This window comes from Plutella xylostella, chromosome 4 (assembly GCF_932276165.1).
Source record: "Plutella xylostella chromosome 4, ilPluXylo3.1, whole genome shotgun sequence".
In the NCBI taxonomy this organism is placed as follows: domain Eukaryota; kingdom Metazoa; phylum Arthropoda; class Insecta; order Lepidoptera; family Plutellidae; genus Plutella; species Plutella xylostella.
In genome coordinates this window covers 10,424,336-10,442,875 of record NC_063984.1, presented here as the reverse complement: position 1 = coordinate 10,442,875, position 18,540 = coordinate 10,424,336, and the positions used below count along the sequence as shown (strand labels likewise).

Below are 18,540 nucleotides of genomic sequence, written 5' to 3'. Positions count from 1 at the left end.
TTTGCATGAGAAATTTTATGAAATTGTAGCTATGGGAATATGAATATCTACTATTTGGGTATTTTCTCTTTTGCATATCTACAATAATGTTATAAAGAAATGTGTAATTGTTTGTTTATTTGTAACCAAACCACAAAACCTATTTTAAAAATACTTTCAATAAACTTGTATTGTAGGTATTATAAAGTTCCATGTCCAATACCAGAAAAGCTACATTTTCGTTAATCTAACCAAGTTAAAACCCCCCGATAACACCTAAATAAAATCAAACTTGATTACTATTACATAATTTTATTTTATAACGAAATAAAATCACTTATACCTAAATATACAACTACATTATTACATACATCAAAGTATAAAAATGCTCACGTTCAAAACACTAAAAAGCGCCATCTATCGGCATCCCTTAGAAGTACTTCTCCAACGGCTCTCCCAGAATTTGCTCCAGTTTGCGTATGGCGTCTTTAGTTGCGTTTTCGATCTTGGAGTCGCCATCTTCTAGTAGTTCAGCCAGGAATGGGACACTCTCAGCGAGGAGGGGAAGCCAACTGCTGCCCAGCTGCGTTGCCATGGCAACCAGACAGTCTAGGGCGGTTAACCTGGAGACAAGGGATTTGCTTCGTTATGATTATAATTAATACAGAGGATAGTGTTGTGGTGCAAGGTAGAGGCTTAGGTATGTCTTGTAGAGGGTTATATTGTTGGGTTGTGTGATGATGTGATAATGTTTTCGGAGCTCAAGAGTCAAGATTACAAATACATGGATCATGTTCAAATGGACAGTTAGTAGTGTGCCCATGCCCAGCCACTCTATTATATGAATTACAAGAAACAAAATATATAAGGCAATAACACAAATAAATAAATCAAACGACTCAATTTCAGAGCTTTTTCGAGACTAATTACAACAAACAAAAGTATTATTTTAATCTATTTCACCAAAATATAGCAGGTGCTTTAAACAAAAGACATGCGCTAGAAATTATCATAAACGAGTTTGAAGAAAAACTTCAGCCCATTGATATAATTTGTTTGACTGAAACATTTCTAGAGTCTGGCACAGAAATCAATCTTAAAGTCCAAAAATATCAACTTGCAAGTAGTTTTTGTAGAAAAAATGAAGCAAGAGGCGGTGCTTGTATTCTAGTAAAGCACGGTATAGAATATAAGCCACTTAATATTCCAAAAGAACTACAATCGACATATCACTTCGAATGTTGTGGAGTAGAGTTAACGAAATTAAATACACTGATTTTTTGCATTTATAGAATACCAAAAAGTAATATTTCAGTGTTTTTCAAAAACTTAGAATTGCTATTAGAAAGATTTTATAAAAAAACCTATAAAAAACTTATCCTGTGCGGAGACTGGAATATTGATATACTAAAGGACAATATGTACACCAAAGAGCTCAAACATATCCTAAATAATTACAATTTAACCTGTCACATAAATACACCAACAAGGAAAAGAACCTGCATAGACCAGATAGCCAGCAATATTCGATCAGCTTGCGGGCAAACACATGAATTGGCCTTATCAGATCATAATACGGGACAAACTATGACTTTTGAAATAAAACAAAAAATAATACCAACTACTTGTTGGACGCAAACTCAACGCGACTTTAACAAAGAAAATATGAAAAAATTTCGAAATGCTATAGCAGTTTATGAAAAGACTAGTACTGACGAAGCTTTCAACAGTTTTCATGATCTTTTGTCGTTGTTTTACAACTTATGTTTTCCTAAAACTAAGATTAAATTTAACCAACAGAAAATGAGATCAAAATGGATCACTAAAGGTGTAAAAACTTGCACAAAAACAAAACGAAAACTCTATTATGAGTATCAAAAATCTCGCCAAAATAAATTAGCACATAAAACAAAATATATATCCTACAGTAACATGTTAAAGAAATGTGTACACAATGCTAAAAGAAACTTTTCAAATAAATACTTAAACAAAGCTGATAATAAGTGTAGAGCAACCTGGAAATTAATAAATAACAATATTGACATTCAACCAATTAAAAACCCCATTGAAAAAATTATTACGGAAGATCAAATTATTACAGATCCTCAACAAATTTGTAATAAATTTAATGAATTTTATATTAGCTTAACCAACAACAAAAACAACTCTGATATATCTTCGGATCCTATGAATATAGTAAGCAACTCTATGTTTCTTATGCCAACCGATGATGCCGAGATAGAGAAAATAATAATGAGTCTTAGGAACTCCAGCTCAACTGGGTATGATGACATCTGTACAAAAACATTAAAACTGTGTGCAAAAGAATTATCAAGACCCCTAAGCTATATTATAAATCTGTCTCTACTTAAAGGAAAGTTTCCCGACAAACTCAAAATATCTTTAGTGAAACCAATATTTAAGAAAGGAAATGAGTATGATATCCATAACTACAGACCAGTAACCCTAATACCCGTACTGTCAAAAGTTTTTGAAAAGGCTATGTATAGTAGAGTTCTATCGTTCATAAACCGCAATAATATTTTATGTAAGCAACAGTTCGGGTTCCGTAAACACAGCTCCACGACATTAGCATGTTTTACTTTGCTAAAACATATAACTGAATGTCTTAATGAAAAAATTCGTGTGACAGTTGTCTTCCTTGACCTTAGCAAAGCGTTTGACTTTGTCAACCACAAGAAGCTGTTACACAAGCTACAATGCTACGGTATTCGAGGACACTGTCAAAAGTGGTTTAAAAGCTATCTGGATGAACGTCTGCAGTGTGTTGAAATAGCGAAAATTATAGGGAATCACAAAGAGAATGTGCAATTCGATTTTAAATATAATAACGCTGGTGTTCCACAAGGTAGCGTATTAGGGCCACTACTTTTCCTGCTCTACATCAATGAACTACCAAACATATCAAAACATGAGACCATACTATTTGCAGATGACACCACAATTGTTTTCAAATGTGAGAATCCTGATACATATGAATATGAAATTAACAGCACATTACATAAATTTATTGAATGGCTAAAAAATAATGATCTATCTATAAATATTTCTAAAACTAATATGATACAATTTCAAACTTATAATTCCAATCCTGACAAAATTAATATAATGTATGAATCAAATCAAATAGAAGAAATCAATAATACAAAATTCTTAGGTTTAATAATAGACAAGCACTGTAACTGGAAGGCCCATATAGAACAAGTAATAAATAAGGTCGGAAAATTCATTTATGCTTTACGAAACCTCAGACAAGTGGTATCAAAAGATGCAGCCCTAACTGCTTATCATGGGTATGTTGCATCAGTTCTTGCCTACGGGTTACTATTATGGGGGCGATCAACTGACATCTTTAAAGTTTTCCGTATTCAAAAAAAATGTATTCGAGCCATAGTTGGTATAAGGAACGATGAATCCTGTAAACCTTTCTTCAAATCCTTAAAAGTACTAACAATATTTTCTATGTACATAAAAGAAGTATGCGTATTTGTTAGAGAACACATGGACTTGTTTAAAAAGCAATCAGACACAAATGAGAGGTCACGCAGAGATCCATATAAACTAACATTACCGAAGATTAGGGTAGATGTATATAAACATAATGCTTATGTAATGTGTATTAGGATATATAATAAACTGCCAATTGAGTACAAAAGCTTGCCTTATAAAAAATTCAAATGCGAATTAACAAAGTGGCTTTTAAATAAATGTTTTTATTCTCTAGACGAGTATATGATGGCATGACATTAATTTATTTGACATTTAATTATTATTTAGTATAAATTTTAACATAATACTATTTAAATGTGGCATGTGATGTGACTGATAAAAGTTTAATTAGGTATTTATAATGTAAGTTATGTATTAATTTAATTTAATTTTATCTAATAATTTATAATAAAATGTAATTTATTGCACGCTTTGAGAGTGGTAATACCACTTATTGTAATTTGCAAGCCTTACCAGGCAGAATATGTAGGAACCAAATTAATGTAAAACAACTAATATTGTAAACCCATATTCAGCAAATAAATATTTCTATTCTATTCTATTCTATTAATGTTAGAAATAGTTTCATACCTGATTTCAGCATCATTGTGTCGAGTCTTCAACAGGATCTGGTAGTTCAACAATTTCCACAGTGAGTCATCCGCGGTAGCCACAGCGAACTGCGATATGCACGGGATAAGCACATCTGTGGCTCTGGATTTAAGGCTCGAAATCCCACCCAACGTGTTCTCAAGCTGGTCAACTACAGATTGCATGAGAGTTTCAAATCTTTCCTTGTTCAGGAAGTTTTGACTGTCGTATAAGAAAACGACTTGTAAAGTCTTCAGTATGTAGTTCACAAGCATACTGCTTTTGTCTTCCTCTTCGAAGAACAAAGACTCTGTTTTGCTTGTATTGCATGAGTCTAGTAATTCGGCTGCGTTCTTTATGAAGTGGCCGGCAAATAGCACGAAGAGCCCTTTGAGTTTTTCCGCTATTGCGCTGCTGAGCCTGTGAATTTAAAATATAACCTTTAGAATATATCAATAGAGCCTATAAATATTAATGAATGAATGAGCATCAGTGTTATACAGAGAGCACATAATATAAACAGTAAAACTTCTTACCTATAGAAAGTAATCGCCCGGTCCTTATGCCCGTCCAAATTGGTCCTAATAGCCCAGTCGTAAATCTTGAAATAGAACGGCCTGAAGCTATTCTCTGACAACTTCAGTACTAGACACACTAATGCATTGACCACCTCATCTTCTGCGTCGTCAATGGATTTGCTTTCCACATTCTTTTCCACTGCGTCACTACGCAGTTGTAAAGCTGATAGGAAGAAGGTAGTTAGCTCTTGTTGGAGACTAGTAAAGTCTGCTGTAGTCACATTGGCGAAGCTATCGGCTAGAACCGACATCACTGGACCAACTGCACTATATTCCTCCTTTTCCAACAGCTGCTTATGTGTCTGGTTGACCACAGGAATCAGTATTCTTGGCGGTATTGAACCAGCTATTTTCTTCTTTATATTCAGGAGTTTAGTGACGATTGCCGATACCTTGCTGCAGCCTTGGTCAAAGCTCTGCCATTTGGCCAGTAAAATCGAATACTCGTATAGAATCTTCTCAAGATACGGACTCAGGAAGAGAGGTAAGCTCTCTACGATCTTCGCTATAGCTGTGACAGTACTCAGAAGAATCAACTCTGGTGTCTCCGCCTCTCTCTGTTTCTTCAATACCTTGATAAGTGCCGGCATGAACTTACGAAGACTAGCCAAGGCGTGCGCTTTCAAATTAGCACATAATTCAGCCAGACACAACACTATAGACGCCATAACATTGCCAGGTATTTTCGATTGGCAAGTATACTCCGTGATTTTTTCCAAGACTGGCTTGAATTCTTCAGGGTTCTCAGTGGCTAGCATTCTGGTGAGCAGCTTTAGAGATAGTAAGGCCGTCTGCTGGTTCAACTCCAATTCTTGTGCAATTTCATTGTTTGTAGTTTCCTGGCTTGTGTCTATTGTCTCGACAATCGCCAGAAGAGCTGGTAGCAGAGAGAAGAATAGATCTTTGTCGCAATCAGCGAAAAATTCTGGACTGAATTGGATTTTGGAGTTCAGCAGTTCCATTGATTTCCTTCGGACTGTCTGCAGAGTATGCTTCAGTAATCCCCTGATAACTGACAGGAACATATTGACTGACAGAATATTGTTTATGTTGTCTAACAAATCATAGCTGTGGTGTAGCATGACCCGCCAGTATTTAGCCGTCTTTTCATCGCTGACTTTCGAGATACTTTGGATGAAAGTGAGTATGTTGATAATGAAGGTCTTGTAGTGACTTTCCATTAGAGAATTGTCCTCGGCTTGGCTGGTCAGGTGAATGAACCTCGAAGATGACAGGCAGCTATTTAGGAAGGTTATGTTGGCGTATTTGTAATGGCGCAGCTGTATGGCTGAATGTCCGTTCACACTGAATATCTCGCTAGCATCAACATCTGTCTCCATGCTATCCTCATCTTTCTGAAGCGGCAAAGACTTTACATAAGTTATGAGCTTTATAAAGTTGCCAAGACCAACTTCTGGCGTGAATTCCAGAAGAATACTTTGTCCGAAGTCCATTCTGTTCAATGGAGACTCTTGGTCTGCCAGGTTCCTGTTTGTCTTCTTCTGTTTTTCTTTGCCTTCGTTGAAATGTGATATATGTGTCTCTAGAAGCAGAGCTAAGAAGATCCATAGGAAATTGTTAGGTCCAAGAGTTTCGATCAGCTTTCTGTACAGCGGTAATCTTCTGTGTTCCGGCACATGTAACACCGCATCAGCGAATATACGTAGAACTGGCACCACTCTTTTCTGCAACTGCATTAACTCTTTGTCTGTATACTCCTCTGCGTTTTTGTCCAGCTTCACCAGAATAGGTATCAAGGTCTCGATAATCTTCGTGATTATTTGGAAACTGTACGCATCGTCGTGTCGTAAAACTGAAGTGCCCATGAATGTGAAGATTTCCATCGTGTGGTGGAGGACTTGGTCTGGCAACAAGTAGGCAGCGTGTGACAGTAGAATGAGGGCATGATGGTGAGTTTGAGGGTTCTGCGTCCCTCTGATACATTGCACAACCAGTTCGATATCAAACACCGATTTCAATGACTTCATTTGCTCCTTGTCTTTGTCATTGACGAACTTCTTACAGTAGAACCATAGAGACGACAGAATCAACTGCTTTACGTACTCAACATAGGATTGCTCTTCGAAGCGGAGGCATCTGTTCAGAAGTTGGAATAGGATGTTGACGAAGCTATTATCGACTGCCATTTTCTTTTTGGTCTGGACGTATTCTAGCAGCGTTATTCCCAATTTCCACTCGTTTGTTTCTGCTAGTTGATATGACAGCATTGATACTGAAGACTTGGATTTCTTCTGGGCAGTAGTAGCTGGGTCTACTGCCGTTAACATTTTGTCTAGTATGGGTTTGAAATGAGACAAATTCAATTGAAGTTTCTTGATAGTTTTGGATGCCACACTGGATATTCTTGGGTTATTGCTGAATGTTCCAGCTGAAGCAATCAGAAGGATTAACTCTGTGCTCTTATTTTCAGGCATTTTCTTGAACACCTCGTCTGTAATTTGCCTCATGATGAGAGCTGATGGACTGGTCTGTGTTTGGTCTTCTTCTAATACGCATTCTCGGTACTCTTTCAGCCCGAAAGCTATAGAATTCCATATCTGGTCTTTGTCAAATGTAGAGACAGTGCTTTCGTTGATACGCCCAAAGACATTTCGCACAAGTTTTGATTCATAAACATCGAATACAAACTTTGGATTGGATTCGGTCTTCAGTTGTTTTTCAAGAGCACTTAATGATGGTACTATGTGTGAGAATACATTTGAGTTGTTCAAATGCTGAAGTATGTTTAAGAATTCTGACGTGATGTGAGCTGGTGTTTGGCCAATCAAGATCGACATCAGTCGTAACAAACAGTTCCTTCGAAAAACTTTCGTCTCGGCAGTTTGTTGCGTTAAAATTGTGCATAAAACTTGAGGCAGTTGTTCATGATCCAAAATCAATTCTTCTTTATGTTCAAACAGTTGTTTCAGAAGCTGGGCATTAGTATTGGACTTCTCTACTTGTATCTTCAATATGTTTGATATAATGTCAATTACAGACTGTCTAACAATGGAGACTGGGTTATTTAAGTCAAACAGTATCATAACCAGTGCCACATCAGAATCGTAGATCCATTTCACGTCTTTTCCTTCAACAATGTAATTGTCCAATAGTTTTAGACTTCTAAGTTGTAGCTCAGGACTTATTATATCTTTTGGGTCAGCCGCGTACAGGATATGGCCACAAGCAACATTTGCAATGAACTCAATCTTCTCTTTAGCATTCGAGCACAGTTTATTCATTAGCGACGATAGTAGTTTAGCGTAATTTTGACTGTAAGTAGGTATAAAACTACCCGTCACGCAAATCTCATAAAGTCGTCGGATTAAGATTGTGTCAGGGGTCTTACACACATTGCACCATGGCTTTGATATTTCAGCGACTTGCATGTCTTCAATAATCCTTGTAAATATATACTCCATCACCTCAAATAGTATCTTGTCTTGTCTGGCCAGGTTTATGAACTCTGGGAATAGGTGGCTTGAAAGCTTATCTCCGTCTGAGCTAGGGTATATGTCACAGTTTTCAATCGAGCTCAGAAGTAAGTCCAGGACATTGGTAATATCCTCAATAGACGATTTCTTAATACTGCATGACTTCAACAGTAAATAAAAGCAGACACTCAGAGTTTTGGTCTTGCCCAATGAGTTGATATCAAGAATATCATCAAAGTTGAATTGCCTTTTAACACATAGCTCATTGAACATAGTCTGACTGATGATCTCATGGTTGTCTTTTGCTATGGATGTGTTCAATCCTTTTATGTTTTTCGTGAGCGTGAATTTTCGGCCCCAAGGTGAATTAATGATGTTCCATGCTACAGTCGCTGTTTTAGCATCAGTCGGGAACAAATGTGGCATCACAACTAACACTAAATCTTGTGTAACAGGTAAAATATCCAAGGAACAGAATTTTACAATGGCTGCATTCACAACTGGCTTCCACTTTTTGTAGTGCCTCAAATCCCTTGAGATTACATTGATAAAAACACCAGTTATATCATCTTCGCGGAGGACCTCTTGTAAATAATCTGTGGGTATGTCAAGAGCAGCAGAGACTACTTCATGGTTGTCATCATTGAATCTGCTAATGATTGAATCTCTGACAAAATCAATGTTCTCCTTTGTAAGAGTTTGGAAGTTCTTTGTTATGTACTGGACGGCCTCTACTCTTAGCACAGCATTTGGATGGTTGAGCTGCTCAAACAGTGTTGTCCCTCCCACTTTGTGAGCTAGTGAAGGTTTGAACCCAAGGAGTTTGGACAACTGGGCCTGCCTCTTTTTTGAGCTATTGTTCTTGAGTTCCTGCATGATTACTTTGTCAAAGGCATCAGGATATTTGGTTTCCAAGTTCTTCAAGAGTGCTGAGTACCAGTGGAGGATGTTAATGGAAAATTTGTCCTCTTCTACTATTTCAATGTCGCTTTCACCATCATCTTCGTCATCATTTATTTGGGTACCCCGCTGTGGTTTGTAGTTCTGGATCACACATCTGTAATGGAAAGTAGTGTGTGTTAAATATATTGAATGTATTTATTTAAAATTTGTAGTATTACATACCTAATAGAACTAGTTATGAGGTGATATTAAGGGTCTGCAATAGGGAATCGAGGGTTGGCATTGTCATAGAATTATGTAGTAAATGACGCTCTACAGCCTTGAAAAAAATCACACAGGTAGTTGAAGAGTCTAGCTAGGTGCTGAATCATTCGAATTTAAGTAAATGATTATGGATAACTGTAAATTAATTTCAGAATATCAAGAAAAACCAGTCAATCACACTCCCGTATTGTAACAACTGTGTCGTAATTATTAAGAATTTTCATATGATTTTTATCATATTATAAAGTTAAAGGCTTGGACTAGGCGCTAAATACCTTGTTTTTTAATAAACACACACTTATTTTGTGTAAATTAATCCCAAACTTGAGCAATTTTTTTCCCTCAAATCTTCATACAAATATCTATGGCGGCTTTCTGTGTTATAAAATCATAAACACAAGTGACGTTTGACTCAGTTGGCCGCTGGCCTCCAAAGAAGGGTCACGTCGGTTTAGGCAGCACTGACAGCTCGCGATCTTATCGTGTACAGATACAAAATCACTGCACATTGGTTGTCATTGCACTTTTTCAACTTTTATGACACCAACATAATTTGATTTGAAATTGAGGAAGCATAATTCTTCCAGTATATTCAATACATTAAATTAAATTAGATAGTGTGCAATATTCTCGTGATATTACAGTCTCGTAAAGGTCTGATGAGGAGCAGGAATATAGCGAATGGATCTAAGTGATGACAATACGCACGAACATTAGGTTAGGGATCAAAAATACAGTCTCTTGGTGCTGGTTCAGGTATGGTCTCGTGAGGATCTGATGAGGGCAGTAACACGGTGGTGGCTCAATTTTATTTCAAAGATGTTAATAGCTACAAGCATCGAGTTTGGGCTATTAAGTATGTTTTTCAGAGAGAGAGAAAGAGATTTTGTTTTTCCTCTGGATGTGTTAGGTTTACTGGGTTTACTAAGTTCATTCTGTTAATGGCATCAAGTTGTTATGTGCTCATAAGTAATAATTATTTATTAACAAAATGCTGTTGATTCTCCACGAAAATGTAAAAATAAAAATAAAATAAATAAAAATAAATTCGTAACGTAAAATTGTCAATGACGGAATTTCTTCTATAGACAGTAGCCACAAAAAAAAACAAACGATAGATGGCGTGATTTGAAGATAAAGATACATTTTTTCGACACATAGACAGCAACAACAAAAAAATACAGATTTAAAGAAAAGAAACACATACTTATACAAAACAACAAAGAAAAAAAAAAGGATACACATCAAAATAACTGGAAAAAATATAAGCCCCAATTTACTTGTGTGGGACAGGGAGTACCATAATATTTTTTTTGGGGTACTCCCCATCTATTCGAAATATAAGCTTGATATCTTTACCCGTTTCTGAGAAAAAGGGCGGTGACAGACAGTCAGTCAGACAGACGGACAACAAAGAGATCCTATAACGGTTGCTTTTTTTCTTTTGACGTTCGAAACCCTAAAATTAAGTAAAAATATTATGCTGCCAAAAAATGTACTTACAGGTATTGAAAAAGCGGTATATAAACAAATTATACCAGCAGAGGGTTCACCATTTAGCTGAATTTTACTTAGAAAACGGCCTTGAGTGGCGGTCAAGTTGGTCCCCGCCTGCGATACTTTCCATTAACATTGGGACTCGTTTTCATGTTTTTAGCGTACAGTCAGGTTTTTAGATTTTTATAATTGTATTTTTTTATTTGTAACTTTTTAGTTGTTTTTATTTTATGAAATTTTACGTCGGTAGGTAGGTCATGATCATTTTTAGGGTTCCGTAGCCAAAATGGCAAAAACGGAACCCTTATAGTTTCGTCATGTCCGTCTGTCCGTCTGTCCGTCTGTCCGTCTGTCACAGCCGATTTACTCGGAAACTATAAGTACTACAGTGATGAAATTTGATGGGAATATGTGTTGTATGAACCGCTACAAAAATATGACACTAAATAGTAAAAAAAAGAATTGGGGGTGGGGCCCCCCATACATGTAACTGAGGGATGAATTTTTTTTTTTCGATGTACATACCCGTGTGGGGTATCAATGGAAAGGTCTTTTAAAATGATATAAAGTTTTCTAAAAAACATTTTTCTTAAAGTGAACGGTTTTTGAGATATCAGCTCTCAAAGTCGTAAAAAGTATGTCCCCCCCCCCCTCTATTTTTATAACTACGGGGTATAAAATTCTAAAAAAAATAGAGGTGATGCATGCTAATTAACTCTTTCAACGATTTTTGGTTTGATCAAAGTATCTCTTATAGTTTTTGAGATAGGTTGATTTAACTGTAATTTTGCTGCTACGGAACCCTTTGTGCGCGAGCCCGACTCGCACTTGGCCGGTTTTTATTTCAATAATTTTGGTGTTGTTATTTAAATACCTTCAATATGCATATTTTTGTAATGTGAAAATCAAGTCCTTTCATTTGATACCTTACACGGCAAAGTTGAATTATTATTTTTTCGATCATCACGTTATGTCCTCAAGAGGGCGCTATGTACATTTTAATGGAACGTCACATAGCCTATAGCCATCGCGCCATCAATACGCTTCTAACAATACCTCATACCGACCGAATGGCGTAGTGGTTAGTGACCTGACTACTGAGCCGATGGTCCCGGGTTCGATTCCCGGCTGGGGCAGATATTTGTTTAAAGACAGATATTTGTACTCGGGTCTTGGGTGTTGATATTTATATTTAGTATCTATCTATCTATGTATTTGTGTAGATATATCAGCTGTCCGACACCCATAACACAGGTTCTGCCTAGCTTGGGGTCGGATGGCCGTGTGTGAGATGTCCCCACATATTTATTTATTTATTTATTTATTCATACATCAAAATCTATCAAGCCGTTTAGGCTACAGGAGGGAACAAAGAAACAGACAAACATACATATATACATACATACAATCAAAAAACATTACCCTCCTCCTTCGGCAGTCGGGTAAAAAGGAGTAAGACAGGGGGTCATTCTGAACTTTTGCTCTACGAGTTTTGGAAATTAACAAAAAAAAACCTTTTTCATAGAAACTTTGTTGGACATGTGACTTTTTACCATGGAAAACGAATATTTTTTTTCGCGAATTTGCAAATCTCGTAGAACAAAAGTTGTTCAGAATAACCCCTTGAGTCATCCCCTTTTGGCTTAGTATAGCCCTTTTGCGACACTATGTATTTACTTTGCTTTGTCGTCGGAGTTCAGTTGGCTGGAGGATGCCCGAAACTTATTATCTACACTTTAATACTTTTAGTTACCTTTCTACAAGTAAATACCACATTTGTTTGAGACAGCTAATCGGGTTTCGAGTATAGAGTAAAGTGGCACCCCTATTAATTTCTACTCTTTCCTGGTGCCTACCAGTGTAAGTAAGAATTATACTTACTTACCCTAAAATCACCCAAAATGTACTTGCACATAATTGTCAATAAAGTTGGCGAGTAAAAGTTTATCGACCCACTGTGCAAACTTACATGTGTGCGTGTCACTGCGTGTGCTGTGTGAAGAGCATTGAAAACCCAAAATTGGCGCGGCACGTCACCCTGTAGGGGCCCTTAATCAAAATACAATTATATCAAAACAAGTAGGTAATTTGCATTTATAATATTTGCCCAGCAGTAACGCACCATAGACTGCATAAAAAATAAATAAAAAGATAGTGAAAGATCTTACCTAATAATATTTTCAGGTTGTTGCATTTTAAAGTCCACAATCTCAATAAGTATTTTAGGTAAATCAGAGATAACCTTAAACATTTCACTGTCAGCCTGAATCATGGGCAAAATGCTGGACAGAAACTTGATGATGAATGAATGAGCTGAGATATTCTGTTCAATCAACTTCTGTAGCTGTTGAGACAACACATTCATTGTATCCGCAGATAAACTGCATAGAATCTCATCCGACACCTTGCTAACATGCGTCTGCGTACTGTATATCAGGTTAGTCAGCAAAATCATATCATAGGAAATGTCAAATTCAGAGAGCAATAGCTTCTCTACAATCTCAGAAACTGTATCTTCTTTTATTGACGCTTTAGTAGTCAGGTAGCCAAGTATCACATAGGCTGAGCTGCGGAAGTCCTGAATTGGTGACTCCAATGCTTTCATTAATGTGGGCAACAGGGCATTCACTATTGGCTCTCTAACCTTTTTAGCAGTGTCTATGGTTCCAATGACAGTCGAACAGAAGAATGCAAACACTGTGTTTAGCTGAGAAGCCCTTTCACCATACTCTTCTACATACTTCAAAGTACTTTTAGCAATGAACTGAAGAGTTGCAGTGTTTGACACACACTGGTTGTACAAAATCTGTTTAGCCAATGGCACACCTGGCTTCTGGAGTGGGTGCAACCAATTCCACCGGTTTGAGCTAGACTTAACATTCATAAGCTGAATGAATCTGGTGAATATCTTTGTCTCGTGGTATGGTAGTATCAATGCCATGATCGCATCCTGGTTGTATTGGTGGATGTGGTAGCGGTTCACAAGCCATTCTAAAGCCTTGTGAGACGACTGAAGGAGTAGATACGGTGCCAATTGATACAGGAACTTCTCAACTGTCTGATCCAAGTTTTTGTTGGTTTCTTTGCTTTGTACAGCTCTCTCAAAGTCTTTTGAAGATAAACTGAACAGGGTGTCCTCATAAACCCTGAATCCCTCATAGAGCGCTATCAGTTCCTTGAGGCCACTCAGACCTATCTCATAGAATGTATCCCGGTCTTTGGCAGCTGCCTCTTTAGGGTTGAATAACAGAGATGCCTTCTTCAGATCATCCTTGAAAATGGATGATTGCGGCACAGATAGCTTCTGCAGCTGCTCTGCTAAGGATGTCGCAGCCATGGCGACGGTGTGTCTGTAATTAAATGCGGTATTTTAAGAGTACAATGCGGATGAAACATAACCTAAAATTTAATATTATCATCAATACTCACCAACTTTTAAAAATAACGTGTTCAGATTTTTATAAAATAGATCAATCACTTTTCTTGAGTTAGGTGTCCACAAAAAGCATTTTCATTTACACTTAAAACTAACGGTAAATAGAAAGAACATGTGCGATGGATGTGCACAAAATTGGATGGATGTTGGATGGATGTGCACTTGAATCTGTCAAGCACTGTCAAATGTCAATGTCAATTTGTCAATATTACAAGGCTCTCTAATCTGTGATATTACATATTAAGGCGCCGACACACTAGCGGACGCGACTTACGGACAACTCAGACAATCTGTTTCTCCAATAAGAATCAATTCAGACGTACCACAACCACACCACAGCCACAACCACGCCGTGTGGTCGGGTGTATATTTTGTATTGAAAATGAATAATCCACACGTGCCACATTTTGCCGTTGTTATCGACCACCTGTGTAATACGACTACATCGCATCCACATCGCGTCGGCAACGCCGACACGCGGCGGCAACACCGCGGCCACCTTCTTTCCCTATTAATTGCATACGACCACGTCGTACCACATCGCAACGACAGCGACAACACAACCACATCGACATTTTGTCGCTGCCACAACGCAACTGCAAAAGGCCGCTGCCACACTATTCACACGTAACCACAGCTTGACCACATTATGTCGCTGCGACGTGGCGTGGTTGTGGTACGTGTGAATTGACGCTATTGTGAACTTTTTTTCCACGTCCGCTAATGTATCGGCGGCTTCAACTCACAGAACACCTACTTAACGACCACAGAGTACTTTGTGAAATACTTGTTACTTTGATTTTGCTCTGTGGTTTCTGTTTATTTTATTTTTTCTCGTATGATTTGTTTTGAAAATTAGTAATAATAAATACGCGATTTATACGTATTTCTCTTATCTTTTTATCATATTGGATAGAAAAACATCTAGTGACGTGCGTCCTTGGCCCAAATATCAATAAATTGCCCTATATAAAAGCTCACACAGTCACATTATTTATACAGTCTGTTCTTTTGTCTCCAAAGTTTTCTAGAAATGGCTGTAAAGTTCACTGTACTTGCATTTTATTTACTATTCATACGTTTTAGTATGACGTACAAGCCTGTGGTGTTGATGCACGGGATCATGACCGGCAGTGCTAGTATGGAGCTCATAAGTCACAGGATTCAAGAGGTACTTATAGACCTATGTGTATTTTTTATTACAAAACATAGAGCAGCATTGCAGGTGTAAAAACTAAACATTCTCACTCTCTAAAACTTTCCCTCGCACAGGATTATTAAAATTTACAGAAAGTCCATTTAAAATTATTATTTATTCCATCTAATCTGTATTCTTTTTTTTTTCAGAAACATCCTGGAACCATAATATACAATGTGAACAGGTTTGAAAGTTGGTCGAGCCTGGAGACCATGTGGCACCAGGTGATGGAGATAGGACAAGACATCGCAAATATCTCCGCAGCACATCCTGAGGGCATTAATGTTATTGGTGAGTATTTTTTATACATACCCCTCTTTTTTCATTGGTGGTTAAAAACTGTGTTGCTCTGTATTGTATCAACTGATTACTATTTTGGGAATTACAGCATAGCAAGTATATTTTCCGAATAGTAACTGTAGATGGTTTCAAATTAATATTTTCAAAGATTCTCATAATATAATAAAGAACTACTATTTGCTTTGAACTTTTGGTTTACGCTTCAAGTGACACCAATTGAGAAACTTTTTCAATTTGAAGTGTGTGTGTAATATATTTTTTATTTGTATTTTAATTTCAGGCTACTCTCAAGGGGGGCTAGTGGCGCGTGGAGTGATCCAAACATTCCCAAACCTCACAGTGGATACTTTCATCTCACTGAGCTCGCCACAGGCGGGCCAGTATGGAGGTAAATTACTATTCCTTATGACTGCTGTAGTCTGTAGCCAACAATAAAGATAGGGTATACAAAGAAGATAGAAAGATACAAAGTTAGTTACAGTTGATGTTAGAATTTAATGGTCGGCAAATATTAGATTAGTTACACAGTTTATTCTAATTTCGGTAACAGTTTAGATATAAATACTATTAGTAATATACAGAGCATTAGAGCTAAAATAAACTCATTCCTAATGGTCTGCAAACAGCCTGACAATAATTATACCCTTACCTTATGTATGAGTCACAGAGATTATCAAAGAGCATCTCTCTCTCTGCAAACTCATTTTTTCTAAGTCATTAGTCTTTTAGACAACCATCAATGCACATAATTAATCTTGTAGCTATAATATCAATACATCTGTTTCCAACATTAACAATTCTACCAACATCATAACCACAGCCAAATCCTTCAACATCCACAGCGGGGTTCCTCCACCTAGTCTTCCCGAGCCTTGTCAAGGACACGGTGTACGAGCTGTTCTACTCGAAGGTGGGCCAGCACACATCCGTCGGCAACTACTGGAATGACCCCTTCCATCAGAAGCTGTATGAGGCCTATAGCGTGTTCCTGCCGTATCTGAATAACCATATGACGTAAGTGGTTTGATGAGTTGCATACAGGAATTTAAAAGGCATCAATCTTAACAGGTTTGATTGATATATGTCTATCTCAATCAAAGGAAGGCAGAAATATTTTTTGTACCTAACATAAATAAAGTGTGCCGTGGAGAACGTCAAAAATGCACCAGCTAAGCAAGTGCTCTTATCTAATCATAATGACTCCAAATAAAAGTATTCAAATAACTGCGAAACATTGCAACATGCCACTGCTGTAGATTGAAAGGAATCTGTGTCCTAACACTCTTAACTGTACAGCATTTAAGATCATTATATGGTAAGATCATTTAAATTTTAGTCACGTTGTGCGCTAAAAGCTAATTCGACAGAAATTAATTAGCATTGACCTTTCATTTGATTACGATTGGCATTATTATTGTTACGTAATTTAAATTACAATGTTTTCTGTTTTTCTGAATCAGATTATGAATTTCGCACTACATCTCAACGGTTCCATGGTGTAACGGTTAGCACTCAGGACTCTGAATCCTGCGATCCGAGTTCAAATCTCGGTGGAACCTGTTCTTTTGGCAAATATCTTTTTTTATTTTATTATTGTATTTCGTGCTAGTTTGAACAGATTTTCATATGATACAATTTTTTTTATTTATTTGCGTCGGTATAAAAACAAGTAGTGTAGCACATTCCGAAAAGTAAAAAAAAAAACGTTAATAAGTATACTTCATGTTATTTAATTATTCCGTAACTACATTTCATACATTTTACCTACCTACATATTATATTGGTATTTTTTATTTCCTTTATTTTTTTCATATTTCAGATCGGCAAAGTCGGATGATTTCAAATCGAACTTTCTTAAGTTGAAGCGGCTAGTACTGATAGGAGGACCAGACGACAACGTTATCACTCCTTGGCAAAGCAGGTAAATATTGAATCATTTTGGCAAAAATTCAAAGATACAAAAATGCGGGTATAGAAAAAAAAACTTTCAAATAGCTCAACCGACTTCAATAAAAAAAGCTCTAATTGATTGTCAATTTTATTGTGAAATGAAATACACCAGCTACCAGCTTTTTAAACTAACCAACTTCACATTCACAATTTCATCACAAAATAATGAAACATCACTTTTGCGCGCAGTCAATTCGGTTACTACAACACCAACGAGACAGTTATCGAGCTCTACAACCAGGATATCTACCTGGAAGACAGAATAGGGCTCCAGACCCTCGACAAGACCGGTCGCTTGCACCTGGTGACCGTGCCAGGAGTCAACCACTTCAACTGGCATATGAATGTGACGGTGGTGGATAATAACCTGCTCCCGTATCTGGATTGAGGATTAGCGCCATCTAGTATCTAATGTTGGAACTTCGCAGTGATTGGGCTAGTTGTTTTAGACGATTGTAAATTGTAATGCCATCTAGTTTTTTTAAGCAAAACGTATGTGTGAGTTGCTTTGGTGTGTAAGCTTGTAGTGTTGATGCAAAAATAATTAATCTATAATAGGATTAAAAGTCGTCTATTAGTTCGAGTTGTGAAAGTCTACGTTGGCTCACAAAAAAAGTGGCGCCTCTAGCGGAGACTATTCTTTAGGTTTGCTTTTGACATAAAATGTACGGAAAGCAGTTTTCTGTTACCGATTTAGAATTTATAATAAGAAATTAAAAAATCCAGCTAATTATTAATGGCTTTCCCAGTTTCTATGGCGTAATCACAATTATTTAAGTACTGTAAATTAATTTTGGTATAGTTAGAAAAAAATAACTTATCCATCTTATTGATGGTCAATAAATTATGAAAATAATTTTAGGGAACATAATACCTCAGTGACATTTATGTATTGTTTAA

At 36.9% G+C, this 18,540-nt stretch overlaps 2 protein-coding genes and 1 non-coding gene across 3 annotated transcripts; 2 read left to right on the top strand and 1 right to left on the bottom strand.

Moving 5' to 3' along the window:
* Positions 1 to 281: 281 nt before the first annotated feature.
* Positions 282 to 14,330, bottom strand: LOC105398667 (HEAT repeat-containing protein 1). The gene is made up of 5 exons (XM_011570827.3): positions 14,186 to 14,330; positions 12,925 to 14,106; positions 4,617 to 9,149; positions 4,081 to 4,500; positions 282 to 602 (listed from the first exon to the last, which is right to left on the bottom strand). Exons 2-5 carry the CDS (start codon positions 14,091 to 14,093, stop codon positions 410 to 412), a joined length of 6,315 nt encoding a protein of 2,104 aa, XP_011569129.3. The 5' UTR covers positions 14,094 to 14,106; positions 14,186 to 14,330; the 3' UTR covers positions 282 to 409.
* A 673-nt stretch (positions 14,331 to 15,003) lies between these two features.
* On the top strand, positions 15,004 to 18,093 carry LOC105398668 (lysosomal thioesterase PPT2 homolog). The gene is made up of 6 exons (XM_011570829.3): positions 15,004 to 15,363; positions 15,540 to 15,681; positions 15,971 to 16,078; positions 16,533 to 16,704; positions 17,510 to 17,611; positions 17,830 to 18,093. The coding sequence occupies exons 1-6, from the start codon at positions 15,226 to 15,228 to the stop codon at positions 18,026 to 18,028; spliced, it is 861 nt and encodes a 286-aa protein (XP_011569131.2). The 5' UTR covers positions 15,004 to 15,225; the 3' UTR covers positions 18,029 to 18,093.
* Trnaq-cug lies at positions 17,178 to 17,249 on the top strand. Its single transcript has one exon. It is a non-coding gene; the product is annotated as a tRNA-Gln (tRNA).
* Positions 18,094 to 18,540: the final 447 nt, after the last annotated feature.